Below are 18010 nucleotides of genomic sequence, written 5' to 3' on the forward strand. Positions count from 1 at the left end.
TTATCATTGTAGCATGAAAGCAGCTGTAGACAAAGCATAAACAAATGGCTATAGTTGTATTCCAGTAAAAAATTTATTTACAAAACCAGGTGTTGGGCTGGAGTTTGGGCTTTGGGCCGTGGTTGGCTGAACTCTGTGTTAGAGCCTGTCATGTTTGAGGAACATGAGGTAGAATTGTAGGGCTAGAGCAGTGATTCTACACTGACTGAGCAGCAGAATTGTCAGTGGTGCTTTTTCTTTTTTTTCCATTTCTTTTCTTTTTTTTTTTTTTTTGAGATGGAGTCTCGCTCTGTCGCCCAGGCTAGAGTGCAGTGGTGCGATCTTGGCTCACTGCAACCTCTGCCTCCAAAGATCAAGCAATTCTCCTGTCTCAGCCTCCCGAATAGCTGGGATTACAAGTGCCCACCACCATGCCCGGCTAATTTTTATATTTTTAGTAGAGACAGGGTTTCGCCATGTTGGCCAGGGTGGTCTTGAACTCCTGACCTCAGGTGATCTGCCTGCCTTGGCCTCCCAAAGTGCTGAGATTATAGGCATGAGCCACTGCACCCGGCCAGTGGTGCTTTTTCAAAGTGTACATCCTTGGCTGCTCCCATGCTGAGACTCTGATTTAATAACTCTAGGGTGACATTCAGGACCCACCTTTTAAATAGTTCTGATATACAACCAGAGTTGAGAGCCACTGGGCTAGACTATAACATGATAGGAGATGAGGTTTTGAAATGTAGTCAAGGACTAGATGCTGAGGAAAATAATACATAAGCCTCTGAAACCATATTGATTGATTTGAATATTTGAATAAGAATTATATTTTTTAACTACATAGAAGAATTTCAGAGACATTATAGTGATTTTCTGATATTTCTTGTCTTTTTCTCTTTTCTTACCTTCATAATAACTTGATTTATCATACAATATACAATAACCTGCGTCAAATTAATAATATTAATGTTACTACTAATATGAGGCTACTAGATGAAATTTTAAATGTTTGCAGGTCTTTTTCCCCCTGCACTAAATCCTTCTACAAATGTAAGGTGCACATACTGTATTTTACATGCAGTTAGGTACATTTGTTGTTTCTGTTTGTTTTCATGTTTTACAGATTGCCTTATTTTTTTTTTTTTTTAAGACAAGGTGTCATTCTCACTCTGTCCCCCAGGATGGAGTGCAGTGTCGCAATCTTGGCTCACTACAGCTTTGACCTTGGGGGCTCAAGTGATCCTCCCATCTCTGCCTCCCAAGTAGCTGGGACTACAGGTGTGCGCCAACACTCCTGGCTAGTTTTTTTGTATTTGTAGGGATGGAGTTTTGCCATGTTGTCCAGGCTGGTCTCAAACTCCTGAGTTCAAGCAAGATGCCTGCCTCAGTCTCCCAAAGTGCTGGGATTAAAGGTGTGCGCCACTGTGCCTGGCTACTTTTTTTTTTTTTATTTAATTTTATTTTGAAATATGTAAAAATTTGCATAATTCTATACTATGAAAATCTCACTTCTGTCCTTTCCTCTTCCATCTTTTACCATCTTCTGCCTTGAGATAACCATTTCTATTGCTTTTTGTTTTTTCATCCAGTGTTTCCTTTCTTTAAACTTAGTAAGCATTGTTTTATAATCTGTATTTGATAATTCCAATGTCTGAAATTTTTGAATGTCTGTTTCTGTTGCCTGCTTTTTTGTGTGTGTGTGCTTCTTCCTCATACTGCTTAGTTTCTTTGTGCGCCTGGTTATCTTTGACCATGTGCTGGATACTTGGAATGTTATTTTATAGAAATAATTTGAACACTGAAATGATATATTTCTGCACAGAGGACTTTTCTTTGCTTCTCACTGGTACCCAGTGGTGTTCTTTGTCTGACTACCCTAATCTAAGTTCTGTGTCTGAGATTCCCTGAACTATAGGAGGTCAGACTGCAAGCTTGTGAGAGGACTAATTTACTTCTGGTTATGTCTTATCTTGAAGGTATAGCCCATTGGGTTTCCAAGTTTAAAGTGGGGCATGATTTATAAGAGTTCCCAATTTTGGAAAACCCTGTGCTCTGAATTTAATTACCTTAGTTCTTTGAGGCCGTGGAAGTACAGTTCACTTTGGTAGCAAATTCCCCTGGATTGGCAAATTCCCTCAGGCCAAAAGTGATTTTGAGTATTAGACTTACTTCTTTGGGTTATCATCTTCTATATTTTGGCCTTGTAACTCCTTACTGTAGCATTAGCACCTTGTTACTTTAAAAAAAAAATCTACCTTTTGTTATGGAAAATGTCAAACATAACAAAGGTAGAATAGTATGATGAAGCCAGGCACGGGGTGGCTCACGCCTGTAATCGCAGCACTTTGGGAGGCCAAGGCGGGCAGATCACTTGAGGTCAGGAGTTTGAGACCAGCCTGGCCAACATGGCGAAACCCCGTCTCTACTAAAAGTACAAAAAATTAGCCGGGCGTGGTGGCACGTGCCTGTAGTCCCAGCTACTCAGGAGGCTGAGGCAGGAGAATCGCTTGAACCCAGCAGGCAGAGGTTGCAGTGAGCCAAGATGGCACCACTGCACTCCAGCCCAGATGACAGAGCAAGACTCCTTCTCAAAAAAAAAAAAAAAAAAAAAAAGCAAGAACAACAAAAAACAAATATACAGTTCAATAGCTTTTAGTTTATTCATAGAGCTGTGCATCCATCACCATCATCAATTTTAGAACATTTTCATTATTCCCAAAAGAAACATCACACCCCTTAGCTATCATTCCCCAGGGCCTCCCACCTCCCAGTCTTAAGCAAACACTAATCTACTTTATATATCTATGTATTTGCCTATTCTAGAAGTTTCTTTTTTTTGAGACGGAGTCTCGCTCTGTTGTCTAGGCTGGAGTGCAATGGCGCGATCTCGGCTCACTGCAACCTCCGCCTCCCGGGTTCAAGCTATTCTCCTGCCTCAGCCCCTGATAGCTGGGATTACAGGCACGTGCCACCATGCCTGGCTAATTTTTTTGTATTTTTAGTAGAGACGGGGTTTCACCATGTTGGTCAGGCTGGTCTCGAACTCCTAACCTCGTGATCCACCCACCTCATCCTCCCAAAGTGCTGGGATTACAGGCGTGACCCACCCGGCCCGGCCTCTAGAAGTTTCAAATCAATGAAATCACACAATATGTGGTCTTCTGTGACTGGCTTCTTTCTTTTTCTTTTTTGAGACAGAGTCTTGCTCTGTCACCTGGGCTGGAGTGCAGTGGTGCCATCCCGGCTCACTGCAACCTGTGCCTCCTGGGTTCAAGAGATTCTCCTGCCTCAGCCTCCTGAGGCATGTGCCGCCATGCCCGGCTAATTTTTTGTATTTTTAGTAGAGACAGGGTTTCACCATGTTGGCCAGGCTGGTCTCTAACTCTTGACCTCAGGTAATCTGCTTGGCCTCCCATAGTGCTGGGATTACAGGCATGAGCCACAGTGCCCGGACTGGCTTCTTTCACTTAGCATAATGTTTTCAACATTCAGCTATCTTATGGCATGTATCAGTACTTTATTTGTTTTTACTGATAAATAATATTCCTTTATATAGATATGACACATTTTATTCATTTATCAATTGATGGACATTTTTGTTATTTTCACTTTTTGGTGATTATGAATAGATATTCTTGTAAAAGGTTTTGTGTGGACATATGTTTTCATTTCTCTTGGGTATATATACCTTTGGTATATGTACTTAAGAGTGGGAATACTAGATCATATGGTAACTCTATGTTTAACCACTGGAAGAACTTCCAGACTGTTTTCCAAAGTAGCAGCACCATTTCACATTCCCATCAGCAGTATGTGAGGGTTCCATTTTCTCCACCTCTTTCCTAACACTTTTTATCTGTTTCTTTGGTTCTAGCCATCCTGGAAGTGTGAAATGGTATTTCATTGTGGTATTGATTTGCGTTTCCATGGTAGCTGTTGATGTTTAGCATCTTTTCATGTTCTTATTGAACATTTATATATTTTCTTTGGAGAATTGTCTATCAGACTCTGCTCATTTTAAATTTTTTTTAAAGTTTTTTAATTTCTTGTTCTTTTTTCTTTTTTGAGATGGTCGTTCTGTAGCTCAGGATGGAGGGCAGTGGCCAGTGGCACAATCACAGCTTACTGAAGCCTTGAACTCCAGAGCTCAATTGATCCTCCCACTTCAGCCTCCTGAGTAGCTGGGACTACAAGCGCACGCCACCACTCCTGACCATTTTTTGTAGACAGGGTTTCACCATATTGCCCAGGCTGGTCTGGAACTCCTGGGCTCAAATGGTCCATCCAGGTTGGCCTCCCAGAGTGCTGGGGTTACAGGTGTGAGCCACCATGCCTGGCCCTTTGCTCATTTTTTAATGAGTTTATTTGTGATTTTATTATCAAGTTATAATAGTTCTTTTTATATTCTAGATACAAATCCTTTATCAAATATGTAATTTGCAAACGTTTTCTCCAATTTTGTGGGTTGTCTTCACTTTTTTGTTAATGTCTTTTGATTTACAAAGGTTTTTAATTTTGATGAAATGAAATTTCACTTTTTTTTCCTATTGCTTATGCTTTTGTTGTCAGAGCTTAAGAAATCACTGCCTAACCCAAGGTTACAAAGATTTACTCCTCTGTTTTGTCTGAGAATTTTATAGTTTTAACTCTTATATTTGGGTTTTTTAAATCAATTTTATCTCTTGTATATGTTGTGATTTAAGTATACAACTTCATTTTTGTGTGTGTGAGTACACAAATGTACCCACACCATTTGTTGAAAAGGCTACTCTTTCCCATTAAAATGTCTTGGCACCCTTGTCTAAAATCAGTGGACCATAGATGTATGGACTCCTAATTCTATTTTATGGATCTATACGTCTATCCTCATGCCGGTAAATGCTGTCTTGATCAGTATAGCTTTGTAGTAAGCTTTGAAATCAGAAAATGTGAGTTCCCCAACTTGTTCTTCTTTTTCAAAATTGTTTTGGCTATTCTTGGTTCTTTGAATTCCATATGAATTTTAGGACCAGCTTATTAATTTCTATAAAGAATCCAGGCCGGGCATGGTGGCTCACACCTGTAATCCTAGTACTTTGAGAGGCTGAGATGGGTGGATCACCTGAGGTCAAGAGTTCACGACCAATCTGGCCAACATGGTGAAATGTTGGCCATTTCTCTACTAAAAATACAAAAGTTAGCTAGGCGTGGTGGCATGCACCTGTAACCCCAGCTACCAGCTACTTGAGAGGCTGAGGTAGGAGAATCACTTGAACCCAGGGGGCGGAGGTTGCGGTGAGCTGAGGTCGTGCCACTTTACTCCAGCCTGGGCAAAAGAGCAAAACGCTGTCTAAAAAACAAAACAAAACAAAACAAAACAAAACAAAACAAAAAAACGGATCCAGCTGCGATTCTGATAGATAATGGCTTGTAATCTGTAGAAATTTGGGTAGTATTGCCATCCTAATAATATTAAGTCTTCCAATGCATGAACATCATATGTCGTTCCATTTATGTAGGTCTTCAGTTTTTTCAACAATGTTTTGCAGTTTTCAGATTATAAATTTTATACTTCTTTGGCTAAATTTATTCCTAAGTACTGTGTTTTTTGATGTTATCATAAATGGAATATTTTTCTTAATTTCAGTTTTGGATTGCTTATTGCTATTATATAGAAATGCAGTTGATCTGCATCTGTATATTGATCTTATATCTCATAATGTTGAACTCATTTATTAGTTTTTATAGCTTTTTGATATATTCCTTAGGATTTTCCATATACAAGATTATGTCTTCTGCAAATAGAGAAGTTTTGTTTTTTCCTTTTAAATTTGAATGCCTTTTCTTTGTCTTGCCTAATTGTACTGCCTAGAACCTCAGGTAGTATGTCAAAAAAAATGGCAAGAATGGCCACTTAATCATAGGGAGAAACATTTCACTTTGTCATTTGTCAGGTTGGGGAACTGCCCTTCTATTTCCAGTTTGTTGAATGGTGTTTTTTGATGGAATCTCGCTCTTCTTGCCCAGGCTGGAGTGCAGTAGTGCAGTCTGGGCTCACTGCAACCTCAACCTCCCGGTTTCAAGCAATTCTCTTGCCTCAGCCTCCCAAGTAGCTGGGATTATAGGTACCCGCCTACACGCCCGGCTAATTTTTGTATTTTTAGTAGAGATGGGGTTTTACCATGTTGGCCTGGCTGGTCTCAAGCTCCTGACCTCAGGTGATCCGCCCACCTCGGCCTCCCAAAGTGCTGGGATTACAGACGTGAGCCACCACACCTGGCCGAATGTTTTTTATTATGAATGGGTGTTAGATGTTGTGAAACCATTTTTCTGCATCTATAAATGTGGTTTTGTGGTTTTTCTCCTCTATTCTACTGATATGGTATATTACATTAATTGAGGTTCAGATGTTTAACTAACCTTGCATTCTTAGAATAAATCCTGTTTGGTGATGGATAAAAATTCCCTTTTACACATTACTGGGTACTTTTTTTGTTTTGTAACCCTCTATAGCACACAGGCTTACTAAATTCAGGAAGGGCAACCAAAAACTCTTTTTACAAGTCTTATAGATTCTTGGAAACAGATTTGACTATTGAAGAAAAAATGTTAAAGCATATAAGTGACCAGTTTAGTTTGGAAAATAGCTCAGGCTACATTGTCATGTAAGACTTTTATGATGTAATATTGAACTTCATAAAGACAAGTGAGTCAAGTGCAGTCATAAATATTTGTAATGATAATAATTATTATGATGATGCTAATGTTTTGCCTTGCCTTTGTTTAATAACTTATCCTCTTTTTTTTTTTTTTTTTTTTTTTTGAGACAGAGTTTCACTCTCGTCACCCAGGCTGGAGTGCAATGGCATGATCTTGGCTCACTGCAACCTCTGCCTCCTGGGTTCAAGTAATTCTCCTGTTTCAGCCTCCTGAGTAGCTGGGATTACAGGCACCTGCCACCACACCCAGCTAATTTTTGTGGTTTTAGTAGAGATGGGTTTCACCATGTTGGTTAGGCTGGTCTTGAACTCCTGACCTAAGGTGGTCCTCCCTCCTTGGCCTCCCTAAGTGCTGGGATTACAGGTGTGAGCCACTGCTCCCGCCTTATCCTCTTTTTTTAAGTACCACAATATGCATTGACTCTTTGATTATCAAAGCAGTCCTGTGAGGTTGTAAGGTTAGGCACCATTATTCCCATCTGAAAGGTGAAAGGAATAGCCTCAGGAAGACTGATTTATTGCTAAAAGGGAAAAATAATGAACAATTATTTATTTGTTTATTTATTTATTATTTTCAATGTTTTATTTCCATAGGTTTTTGGGGAACAGGTGCTATTTGGTTACATGAGTAAGTTCTTTAGTGGTGATTTGTGAGATTTTGGTGCACCCATCATCCGAGCAGTATACACTGTACCCAATTTGTAGTCTTTTATCCCTCATCCCCTTCCCACCCTTTCCCCGAGTCCCCAGAGTCCATTGTGTCATTCTTATGCCCTTGCATCCTCACAGCTTAGCTCCCACTTATGAGTGAGAACATACGATGTTTTTTTTTTCATTCCTGAGTTACTTCACTTAGAATAATAATCTCCAGTCCCACCTAGATTGTTGCAAATGCCATTAATTCATTCATTTTTATGGCTGAGTAGTATTTCATCGTATATATATATATGCCACAGTTTATTTACACACTCGTTGATTGATGGGTGTTTGGGTTAGTTCCACATTTTTGCAGTTGCGAATTCTGCTGCTATAAACATGCATGCACAAGTGCCTTTTTTTGTATAATGACTTCTTTTCCTCTGGGTAGATATCCAGTAGTGGGATTGCTGGATCAAATGATGGTTCTACTTTTAGTTCTTTAAGGAATCTCCACACTGTTTTCCATGGTGGTTGTACTATTTTACATTCCCATCAGCAGTGTAGAAGGGTTCCCTTTTCACCGCATCCACGCCAACATCTATTATTTTTTATTTTTTTTTATTATGGCCAGGAATTAACAATTATTGAAGACTTATGACTCACCAGACTTGGACTATAATGTACATATATGTGTTAGGCCTCAAAACTAGTTATCACTATCCCTGTTTTACAGGAGAAGAAGCTTAACTCAAAGAGGTGGAGTAAATTGACCCTAGATCAGTAACAAGCAAGAGAGGACACTGGGGCTGGGCACTGTGATTCACGCCTGTAATCCCAGCACTTTGGGAGGCCAAGGTGGGAGGATTGCTTGAGCCCAGGAGTTTGAGACCAGCCTTGGCAATATAGTGTGATGCTGTCTTTACATAAAATTTTAAAAACTTAGCTGGGTTTGGTGGCATGCACCTGTGCTCTCAGTTACTTGGGAAGTTAAGGTGGGAGGATCACATGAGCTTAGGAAGTCAAGGTTGCTGTGAGCTGTGATTGCTCCATTGAACTCTAGCCTGGGTGACAGAGTGAGACCTTGTCTCAAAAAAAAAAAAAAGGACTTTTTTTTGGTTGTTTCATTTTTTTAATATGGGGTATTTATATGATATTTTGATACAGCATACAATATATAATGATCAAGTTAGAGTAAATGGGATATCTATCAACTCAAACACTTACCATTTTTTCATGTTAAGAACATCCCCAATCTCTTCTAGCCACTTTGAAATATACAATAAATTATTACTTATAGTCACACTACTGTGATATTAAACACTAGAACTTATTCCTTCTATCTAACTGTATTTTGGACCCATTAACCAACCTCTCTTCATACCTGTCCCCCACCCCCTTCTCCCAGCCTCCGATGACCATCATTCTACTCTCTACGTCCATGAGATCCACTTTTTTAGCTCGCACATATGCATGAGAACATGCAATGTTTGTCTTTCTGTGCTTGGCTTATTTCATTTACCATAATGTACTCCATTTCCATCCATCTAGCCACAAATGACAGAATTTCATTATTTTGTATGGTTGAATAATATCCCATTGTGTATAGCTACCACATTTTCTTTATCCATTCATCTGTTGATGGATACGTTATTGGTAGTTTAACAAGAATAGCATTGAATCTGTAAATTGCTTTGGGCAGTATGGCTTTTTTTTTTTTTTTTTTTTTTTCCTGAGACAGAGTTTTGCTCTTGTTGCCCAGGCTAGAATGCAATGGCGCAATCTCCACTCACCACAACCTCCGCCTCCTGGGTTCAAGCGATTCTCCTGCCTCAGCCTCCCGAGTAGCTGGGATTACAGGCATGTACCACCACGCCTGGCTAATTTTTGTATTTTTAGTAGAGACGGAGTTTCACCATGTTGACCAGGCTGGTCTTGAACTCCTGACCACAGGTGATCCACCTGCCTCAACCTCCCAAAGTGCTGGGATTACAGGCATGAGCTACCGTGCCTGGCTGGAATGATTTTTAAGTAGGGTTGTAAAGTGGTCTGCGTTGATGTGATAGAGATCACTTTTTTTTTTTTTTTTTTTTTTTGAGACAGTGTCTCGCTCTGGCACCCAGGCTGGAGTGCAGTGGCATGATCTCAGCTCACTGCAACCTCCGCCTTCCAGGTTCAAGTGATTCTCATACCTCCACCTCTCAAATAGCTGGGATTACAGGCTTGCGCCACCACGCCCATCTAATATTTGTATTTTTAGTAGGGACGGGGTTTCGCCATGTTGGTCAGGCTGGGCTTGAACTCCTGACATCAAGCAATCCACCCGCCTCGGCCTCCCAAAGTGCTGGGATTATAGGCATGAGCCACCATGCCTGGCCAATAGAGATCACTTTGGCTTCTTTATGGAGTATGGGGTTATAAGAAGAGGCTCGAGTGGAAATAGGAACACCAATTAGGTGGCTACTGCTGAAGTCTAGACAAGAGATATTGACAGTGATTTGTATGCAAGGGATAGTAATGGAAATTGACAGAAATGGACTGGTTTGAGGTATATTGCAGTGGTAGAACAGATGGGACTTGATGATAGTTTGATTGGAAGTGGGAATGAGAAAATGACCCTTATTTTTTTGAGACAGAGTCTCACTCTGTCGCTCAGGCTGGAGTGCAGTGGTGCGATCTCGGCTCACTGCAAGCTCCACCTCCCAGGTTCACACCATTCTCCTGCCTCAGCCTCCCGAGTAGCTGGGACTACAGGCACCCGCCACCACGCCTGGCTAATTTTTTGTATTTTTTAGTAGAGAGGGGGTTTCACTGTGTTAGCCAGGACGGTCTTGATCTCCTGACCTCATGATCAGCCCGCCTTAGCCTCCCAAAGTGCTGGAATTACAGGTGTGAGCCACCGCGCCTGGCCTTTTTTTTCTTTGTGAGATGGAGTTTCGCTCTCGTTGCCCAGGCTGAAGTGCCATGGCATGATCTTGGCTCTCTGAAACCTCCGCCTCCTGAGTTCAAGCGATTCTCCTGCCTCAGCCTCCCAAGTAGCTGGGACTACATGCGCTCGCCACCGTGCCCAGCTAATTTTTTTGTATTTTTAGTAGAGACGGGGTTTCACCATGTTGACCAGGCTGGTCTCGAACTCCTTACCTCAGGTGATCCACCCGCCTTGGCCTCCCAAAGTGTTGGGATTACAGGTGTTAGCCACTGCACCTGGCTGACTCTTTGGTTTTTTGACTTGAACAGTTGGGTTGATGGTGGTTCCATTTATTATTAAGAGGAATACTGATGAGAGAACAGGAGAGGTATCTTGTTTTGTGAGGAGGACAATTTGAGAATCAAGTTCTGTTTGACCTGCTAAAATTTGAGATGCTTGTTAGATATCCAAGAAAAAAATGTAAGTAGTCAGTTGGGGCTTGGTGTTCAGAAGAGATGTTCACGCTAGAGAAATAAATAGAATATGAATTCATCAGTGAGTAGTATATTCATCAATTTCAAAAACTTTTTTTTCCACTTTCCTGCTTCTAAGAGATCAGATACATTGTTGTGATCATTGTCAGTCAGGTAGGAATCATGGCATATTTGTCATTTGCTATTGGAGTGTGCACAGGCAGACTGCCAGAATCAGACTTTGCAGGATGGATGTCAGCAGCTTGGGGAAAAAATCTGGAGACAATATTGGAGCATTGTTGTAATCCTCAAAAACCCAATGATTTGGAGGGAGGGAGGGCAGAAGCAGTGATTCATACTTGTTAATGGACTTTCCTAAAGCAGGAGCCAAAAGTAGTTAGCTTTACATAATTGAGACCCCAGCACCCTTAGCTTTTAGTTCTTTTTTTTTTTTTTTGATGAAGTCTTTCTCTGTTGCCTGGGCTGGAGTGCACTGGCACTATCTCGGCTCACTGCAACCTCTGCCTCCCAGGTTCAAGCATTTCTCCCACCTCAGCCTCCCAAGTAGCTGGGATTACAGGTGCACGCCACCATGCCTGGCTAATTTTTGTATTTTTTTTTTTAGTAGAGACGGGGCTTCACCACGTTGGCCAGGCTGGTCTCGAACTTCTGACCTTGTAATCCACCTGCCTCAGCCTCCCAAAGTGCTGGGATTACAGGTGTGAGCCACCATGCCCAGCCTAGCTTTTAGTTCTTTTAAAAAATGTATTGTATATTTCCAATAGCCAAGAGAGGACATTGAATGTTCCCACAGCAAAGAAATAATGTTTACAGTGATAGATATGCTAATTACCATGATTTGATCATTAAACAAAGTATACACATATTGAAACATTGCACTGTACCACATAGATATGTACAATTATTATGTGTCAGTGAAAAGAAAAAAGAAATGGTACATAACCAACACTCTATGGCATAGAGGATGATGTGTGAAAAAATACAGACATCCCACAACTCAGAGGAGTTGTACTCTGAATAGAGGGGTTTACTCTGAATATGAAGTTTTAGAAGTACTTTCACCAGTTTATTTTGTTTATATTTACTATCTTATGTTTATAAAAATGATATATGATAAAAACCTGCCTACATCTAAAACAACTATTTTAATCATTATAACAATTCTGTTAAAAAGGCATTGTGTTATACATAGTTTATTTATTTAAATAGAGACAAGGTCTCATGTTGACCAGGCTGATCTCGAACTCCTGGTCTCAAGAGATCTGCCCGCCTTGGCCTCCCAAAGTGTTGAGATTACAGGCATGAGCCACTGCACCCGGCCTGTTTTACATAGTTTAAGAGTTTTCACTTAGCAATAATTTTTAAAATGTTATTTCTTAAAGCTGATGGATATTTGAAAGGAATCCAAGAGTGATGGTAGGAATAGAACTTTGAAAATGAGCAAGTGAATTGCCATCTTAATTTTCTGATGATTTGTACTAACCAAGTATTTCTATCACCATATCTCCCTACTTCTTTTTTGTTTTGCTTTGTTTTGTTTTTTGTTTGTTTGTTTTTAAGGAAAGCCCAGAAGAAAGGACAGTAAACGTGAGCTCTATTCGGGTAAATAAATTTACTTTCATCATGTTGAGGGATTTCATACAGCTTAATTTCATCAGGAGAATGTATACCTTTCCTCTTTTTCAAACCTTAAGCCTGCTGCCTCCACAAAGTCAAAATGAAGTGTTTGCCTTCCAAATTCATTCCAGTGACTTTAATGTGAATTTATTGGCACTTATTCTTTCTAGTCTTATCTAGGATATAACTCTTGATAGTTACAGTTGCATGTATATAAAGTATGATTGTAATGAGACTGGTGTAACAAAACCATACACAGGCTGGGCATTGTGGCTCATGCCTGCAATCCCAGCACTTCGAGTGGTTGAGGCAGGAGGATCTCTTGAGGCCTGGATTTTTTTTTTTTTTTTTTTTTTGAGAAGGAGTCTTGCTCTGTCCCCCAGGCTGGAGTGTGGTGGTGTAATCTCGGCTCACTGCAACCTCTGCCTCCCGGGTTCAAGCGATTCTCCTGCCTCAACCTCCTGAGAAGCTGGGATTACATGTGTGTACCACCACGCCTGGCTAATTTTTGTTTTTTTAGTAGAGAAGATGTTTCTCCCTGTTGGCCAGCTGGTCTCGAACTCCTGACCTCAAGTGATCTGCCCGCCTTGGCCTCCCAAAGTGCTGGGATTACAGACGTGAGCCCCCGCACCCGGAGGCCTGGAATTTGAGACCAGCCTGGGCAACATAGCAAGACCATGCCTGTACTAAAATTTTAAAAAATTAGCCAGGCATAGTGGCGCATGCCTGTGGTCCCAGCTACTTGGGAGGCTGAGGCAGGAGGATTGCTTGAGGCTGGAAAGTCGAGGCTACAACGAGCTGTGATCACTGCTGCATTCCAGCTTGGGCAACAAACAGAGCAAAACCGTATCTCAAAAAAAAATACATATATAATTATCTCATTATCAAAAACTGCTATTTACACATTTAATATAGGCAGTAATGTAATAATACCTGCTCCTATGTTATCTCCTAGAGTGTGAGAATGATGACACATTTCCATTGCACAGTACTTAAATTTTTTTGCCAACATAATAAAATGGACGTTTAGCTCTTGGAATTGGGTACTTTCTGGTTTAAATGTTACTTAGTGACTGAGCTCATTTCCCCACCCCGAACTAATTTTGATATGTGCATGGAGGATGCTGCAAACACTTCCTAGGGAAAGAGGAGGAAATAGAGAAAAAGCATAGTAAAATATTCGATAAGTAATTTTCCTTTTTCTGTGCCTGCAGGGAAAGAAATGGAGCTGGTATTTGGACTATTTATTTTCACAGGGGTTACAAGGCTTGAAACTTTTTATAAGAAGTAGTGTTCATCATTCGTCCGTTCCCAGAGCAGAGGGCATAAACTGCAACAATCAATATTAAATGAATGTTGACATAAACTGAGCATACTGGACTAAACTCACTCCTCATTGCTAGAGCAAAGTGGCTTATCTTGAGTTCCCATTTTCATTTCACTGACAGACTGCCATCCTCAAGGAGTACTCAGACTGGCCTTCTGTTCATGGCTTAGGAGAGCCTTGGTGTGCCTAACTGATTTTTCAAAATTTAGATTTTTTTAGCCTACCAGTGAAAAATGACCCCTTCATCATCAGGCTCTGCGTTCTACCAAATTGTATGTAAAAAGACACATCTGTTTTATGGTAGGGTTTTTTCACATTTTGGGGTACTATGAGCTGCATTGATGGAAGACAGCAGGCAATATGTGGTGACAGTTAATTCATAGACATAAACATGCAAAATACTTTGCCGCCTCTGGGGATATTGCCATTTTCCTTACTGTGAGCAACAGCACCAACACCAAGTTAACAGGATGCAACATGTATGACTCTAAAAGCCCTAAGTAGTTGGTAACTTCCTGGGCCTTCAATCATAGCAATTTGATGAGGGAAGGAAGGGGAGAGGATTTCTTGGATAATCAAGACATTCCCGTATATGTCTGATTTCATGGAACTGCTCTATTTTGTTTGTGTGTATTGTCTATGTATATGTGTATGTGTGTGTCTGTAGCTTCAGTTTTTAAGTGTAAGGACTAAATAAACTAACTGAAATTTTACTTTTAGAAGGAATTGTGAAGTTTTAAAAAAATTAATAATAGCTAGAATATCTTGCTGAAAATGTACTATAAAATTTTGCCTGCTGGGCGTGGTGGCTCACGCCTGTAATCCCAGCACTTTGGGAGGCCAAGGTGGGTGGATCATGAGGTCAGGAGTTCGAGATGAGGCTGGCCAATATGGTAAAACCCTGTCTCTACTAAGAATACAAAAAATTGGCCAGGCATGGTGATGCGTGCCTGTAGTCCCAGCTACTCAGGAGGCTGAGGCAGGAGAATTGCTTGAACCCGGGAGGCGGAGGTTGCAGTGAGCCAAGATCACACCACTGCACTCCGGTGAGACTCTGTCTCAAAAAAAAAAAAAAATTACCTCAATGCTATTGAATAACTCTCCCTTCTAATAAAATTCATATCATTTGAGAAGAATCAAGCTGAATTAATTTTTGTCTTTAAGGATGCATACTTGGGGTTCTTTTTTTTCCCCATTGAAAAAAAGAAACCCTAAACTATATTATTGGATGGCGTTCAGACTAGAAATCCCATTCATCCATTGACTCATTAATTGATTCAATAAGTATTTATTGAGCTCCTTTCTGTGTGCTGGTTATACAGTTGTGACCAATACAAAGTACCTGGGTTTTTGTTTTTGTTTTTGTTTTTTGAGATGGAGTCTCGCTCTGTTGCCCAGACTGGAGTGCAGAGGCATGATCTCGGCTCACTGAAACCTCTACTTTCTGGTTCAAGCAATTCTCCTGCCTCAGCCTCACGAGTAGCTGAGATTACAGGCACCTGCCACCACGCCCAGCCAATTTTTGTATTTTTAGTAGAGACAGGGTTCCGTCATGTTGACCAGGCTGGTCTCGAACTCTTGATCTCGAGTGATCCACCCGCCTTGGCCTCCCAAAGTGTTGGGATTAGAGGTGTGAGCCATTGCACCCAGCCCAAAGTACCTGTTTTTATGGAGTTTACATTCCAATGGAGAAGACAGACAATAACATATATCAAATGCTATAAAGAAAGGGCAGGGAATAGGGATAGAATGTGTTGAATTTTGTCAAATGCTTTTTTTGTATCTTTTGAGATTTTCATATGGCTTTTGTCCTTCATTCTGTTAACATGATATATAACATTTACTGATTTGTGTATATTGAATCATCTTTGCATCCCAGGATGAATCCCACTGGGACAGAATGTGGAGAGGGTTGAAACTTTAGATAAGATGGTTTGGGAAAGCCTGTTTGAAGAGATGACATATGCAGAGGCCCCAGTGAAGTAAGCATATGAGCCATATAAATATTTGGGGAAAGAGCATTCTGGACAAAGGTAAAAAACAGGAGGAGGAGCCAAGATGGCCGAATAGGAACAGCTCCGGTCTACAGCTCCCAGCGCGAGCGACGCAGAAGACGGATGATTTCTGCATTTCCATCTGAGGTACCGTGTTCATCTCACTAGGGAGTGCCAGACAGTGGGCGCAGGTCAGTGGGTGAGTGCACAGTGCGCCAGCCGAAGCAGGGGCGAGGCATTGCCTCACTCGGGAAGCGCAAGGGGTCAGGGAGTTCCCCTTCCAGGGGTGACAGACGGCACCTGAAAAATCGGGCCACTCCCACCCGAATACTGTGCTTTTCCGACGGGCTTAGGAAACGGTGCCCCAGGAGAGTATAGCCCGCACCTGGCTCAGAGGGTCCTACGCCCACGGAGTCTCGCTGATTGCTAGCACAGCAGTCTGAGATCAAACAGCAAGTCGGCAGCGAGGCTGGGGGAGGGGCGCCCGCCATTGCCCAGGCTCGCTTAGGTAAACAAAGCAGCCTGGAAGCTTGAACTGGGTGGAGCCCACCACAGCTCAAGGAGGCCTGCCTGCCTCTGTAAGCTCCACCTCTGAGGGCAGGGCACAGACAAACAAAAAGAAAGCAGTAACCTCTGCAGACTTAAATGTCCCTGTCTGACAGCTGTGAGGAGAGCAGTGGTTCTCCCAGCACGCAGCTGGAGATCTGAGAACCTGCTGACTGCCTCCTCAAGTGGGTTCCTGACCCCTGACCCCCGAGCAGCCTAACTGGGAGGCATCCCCCAGCAGGGGCAGACTGACACCTCACACGGCCGGCCAGGTACTCCAACAGACCTGCAGCTGAGGGTTCTGTCTGTTAGAAGGAAAACTAACAGAAAGGACATCCACACCAAAAACCCATCGTACATCACCATCATCAAAGACCAAAAGTAGATAAAACCACAAAGATGGGGAAAAAACAGAGCAGAAAAACTGGAAACTCTAAAAACCAGAGTACCTCTCCTCCTCCAAAGGAACGCAGTTCCTCACCAGCTACGGAACAAAGCTGGACGGAGAATGACTTTGACGAGCTGAGAGAAGAAGGCTTCAGACGATCAAATTACTCCGAGCTACGGGAGGATATTCAAACCAAAGGCAAAGAAGTTGAAAACTTTGAAAAAAATTTAGAAGAATGTATAACTAGAATAACCAATACAGAGAAGTGCTTAAAGGAGCTGATGGAGCTGAAAACCAAGGCTCGAGAACTACGTGAAGAATGCAGAAGCCTCAGGAGCCGATGCGACCAAATGGAAGAAAGGGTATCAGCCCTGGAAGATGAAATGAATGAAATGAAGCGAGAAGAGAAGTTTAGAGAAAAAAGAATAAAAAGAAACGAGCAAAGCCTCCAAGAAATGTGGGACTATGTGAAAAGACCAAATCTACGTCTGATTGGTGTACCTGAAAGTGACGGGGAGAATGGAAACAAGTTGGAAAACACTCTGCAGGATATTATCCAGGAGAACTTCCCCAATCTAGCAAGGCAGGCCAACATTCAGATTCAGGAAATACAGAGAACGCCACAAAGATACTCCTCGAGAAGAGCAACTCCAAGACACATAATTGTCAGATTCACCAAAGTTGAAATGAAGGAAAAAATGTTAAGGGCAGCCAGAGAGAAAGGTCGGGTTACCATCAAAGGGAAGCCCATCAGACTAACAGCGGATCTCTCGGCAGAAACCCTACAAGCCAGAAGAGAGTGGGGGCCAATATTCAACATTCTTAAAGAAAAGAATTTTCAACCCAGAATTTCATATCCTGCCAAACTAAGCTTCATAAGTGAAGGAGAAGTAAAATACTTTACAGACAAGCAAATGCTGAGAGATTTTGTCACCACCAGGCCTGCCCTAAAAGAGCTCCTGAAGGAAGCGCTAAACATGGAAAGGCACAACCGGTACCAGCCACTGCAAAATCATACCGAAATGTAAAGACCATCGAGACTAGGAAGAGACTGCATCAACTAACGAGAAAAATATCCAGCTAACATCATAATGACAGGATCAGATTCACACATAACAATATTAACTTTAAATGTAAATGGACTAAATGCTCCAATTAAAAGACACAGACTGGCAAATTGGATAAAGACTCAAGACCCATCAGTGTGCTGTATTCAGGAAACCCATCTCACGTGCAGAGACACACATAGGCTCAAAATAAAAGGATGGAGGAAGATCTACCAAGCAAATGGAAAACAAAAAAAGGCAGGGGTTGCAATCCTAGTCTCTGATAAAACAGACTTTAAACCAACAAAGATCAAAAGAGACAAAGAAGGCCATTACATAATGGTAAAGGGATTAATTCAACAAGAAGAGCTAAC

General features: G+C 41.6%; 1 protein-coding gene across 16 annotated transcripts in view; it reads left to right on the top strand.

The window, feature by feature from the left end:
* CENPI (centromere protein I) overlaps positions 1-14375 on the top strand; it is a 68908-nt gene extending 54533 nt beyond the window's left edge. For 12 of the 16 annotated variants that reach the window (XM_009235049.3, XM_009235050.3, XM_054544844.2 and 9 more), the window contains 2 exons: positions 12279-12320; positions 13550-14375. In XM_009235049.3, coding sequence (XP_009233324.1) covers positions 12279-12320; positions 13550-13684 — 177 coding nt within the window. In that variant the 3' untranslated portion in view covers positions 13685-14375. The remainder of the gene's footprint in view (positions 1-12278; positions 12321-13549) is intronic. The other 4 variants (XM_054544841.2, XM_002831888.6, XM_063721046.1 and 1 more) reach the window with 1 other exon arrangement.
* Positions 14376-18010: the final 3635 nt, after the last annotated feature.

This window comes from Pongo abelii, chromosome X (genome assembly GCF_028885655.2).
Source record: "Pongo abelii isolate AG06213 chromosome X, NHGRI_mPonAbe1-v2.0_pri, whole genome shotgun sequence".
NCBI lineage: Eukaryota > Metazoa > Chordata > Mammalia > Primates > Hominidae > Pongo > Pongo abelii.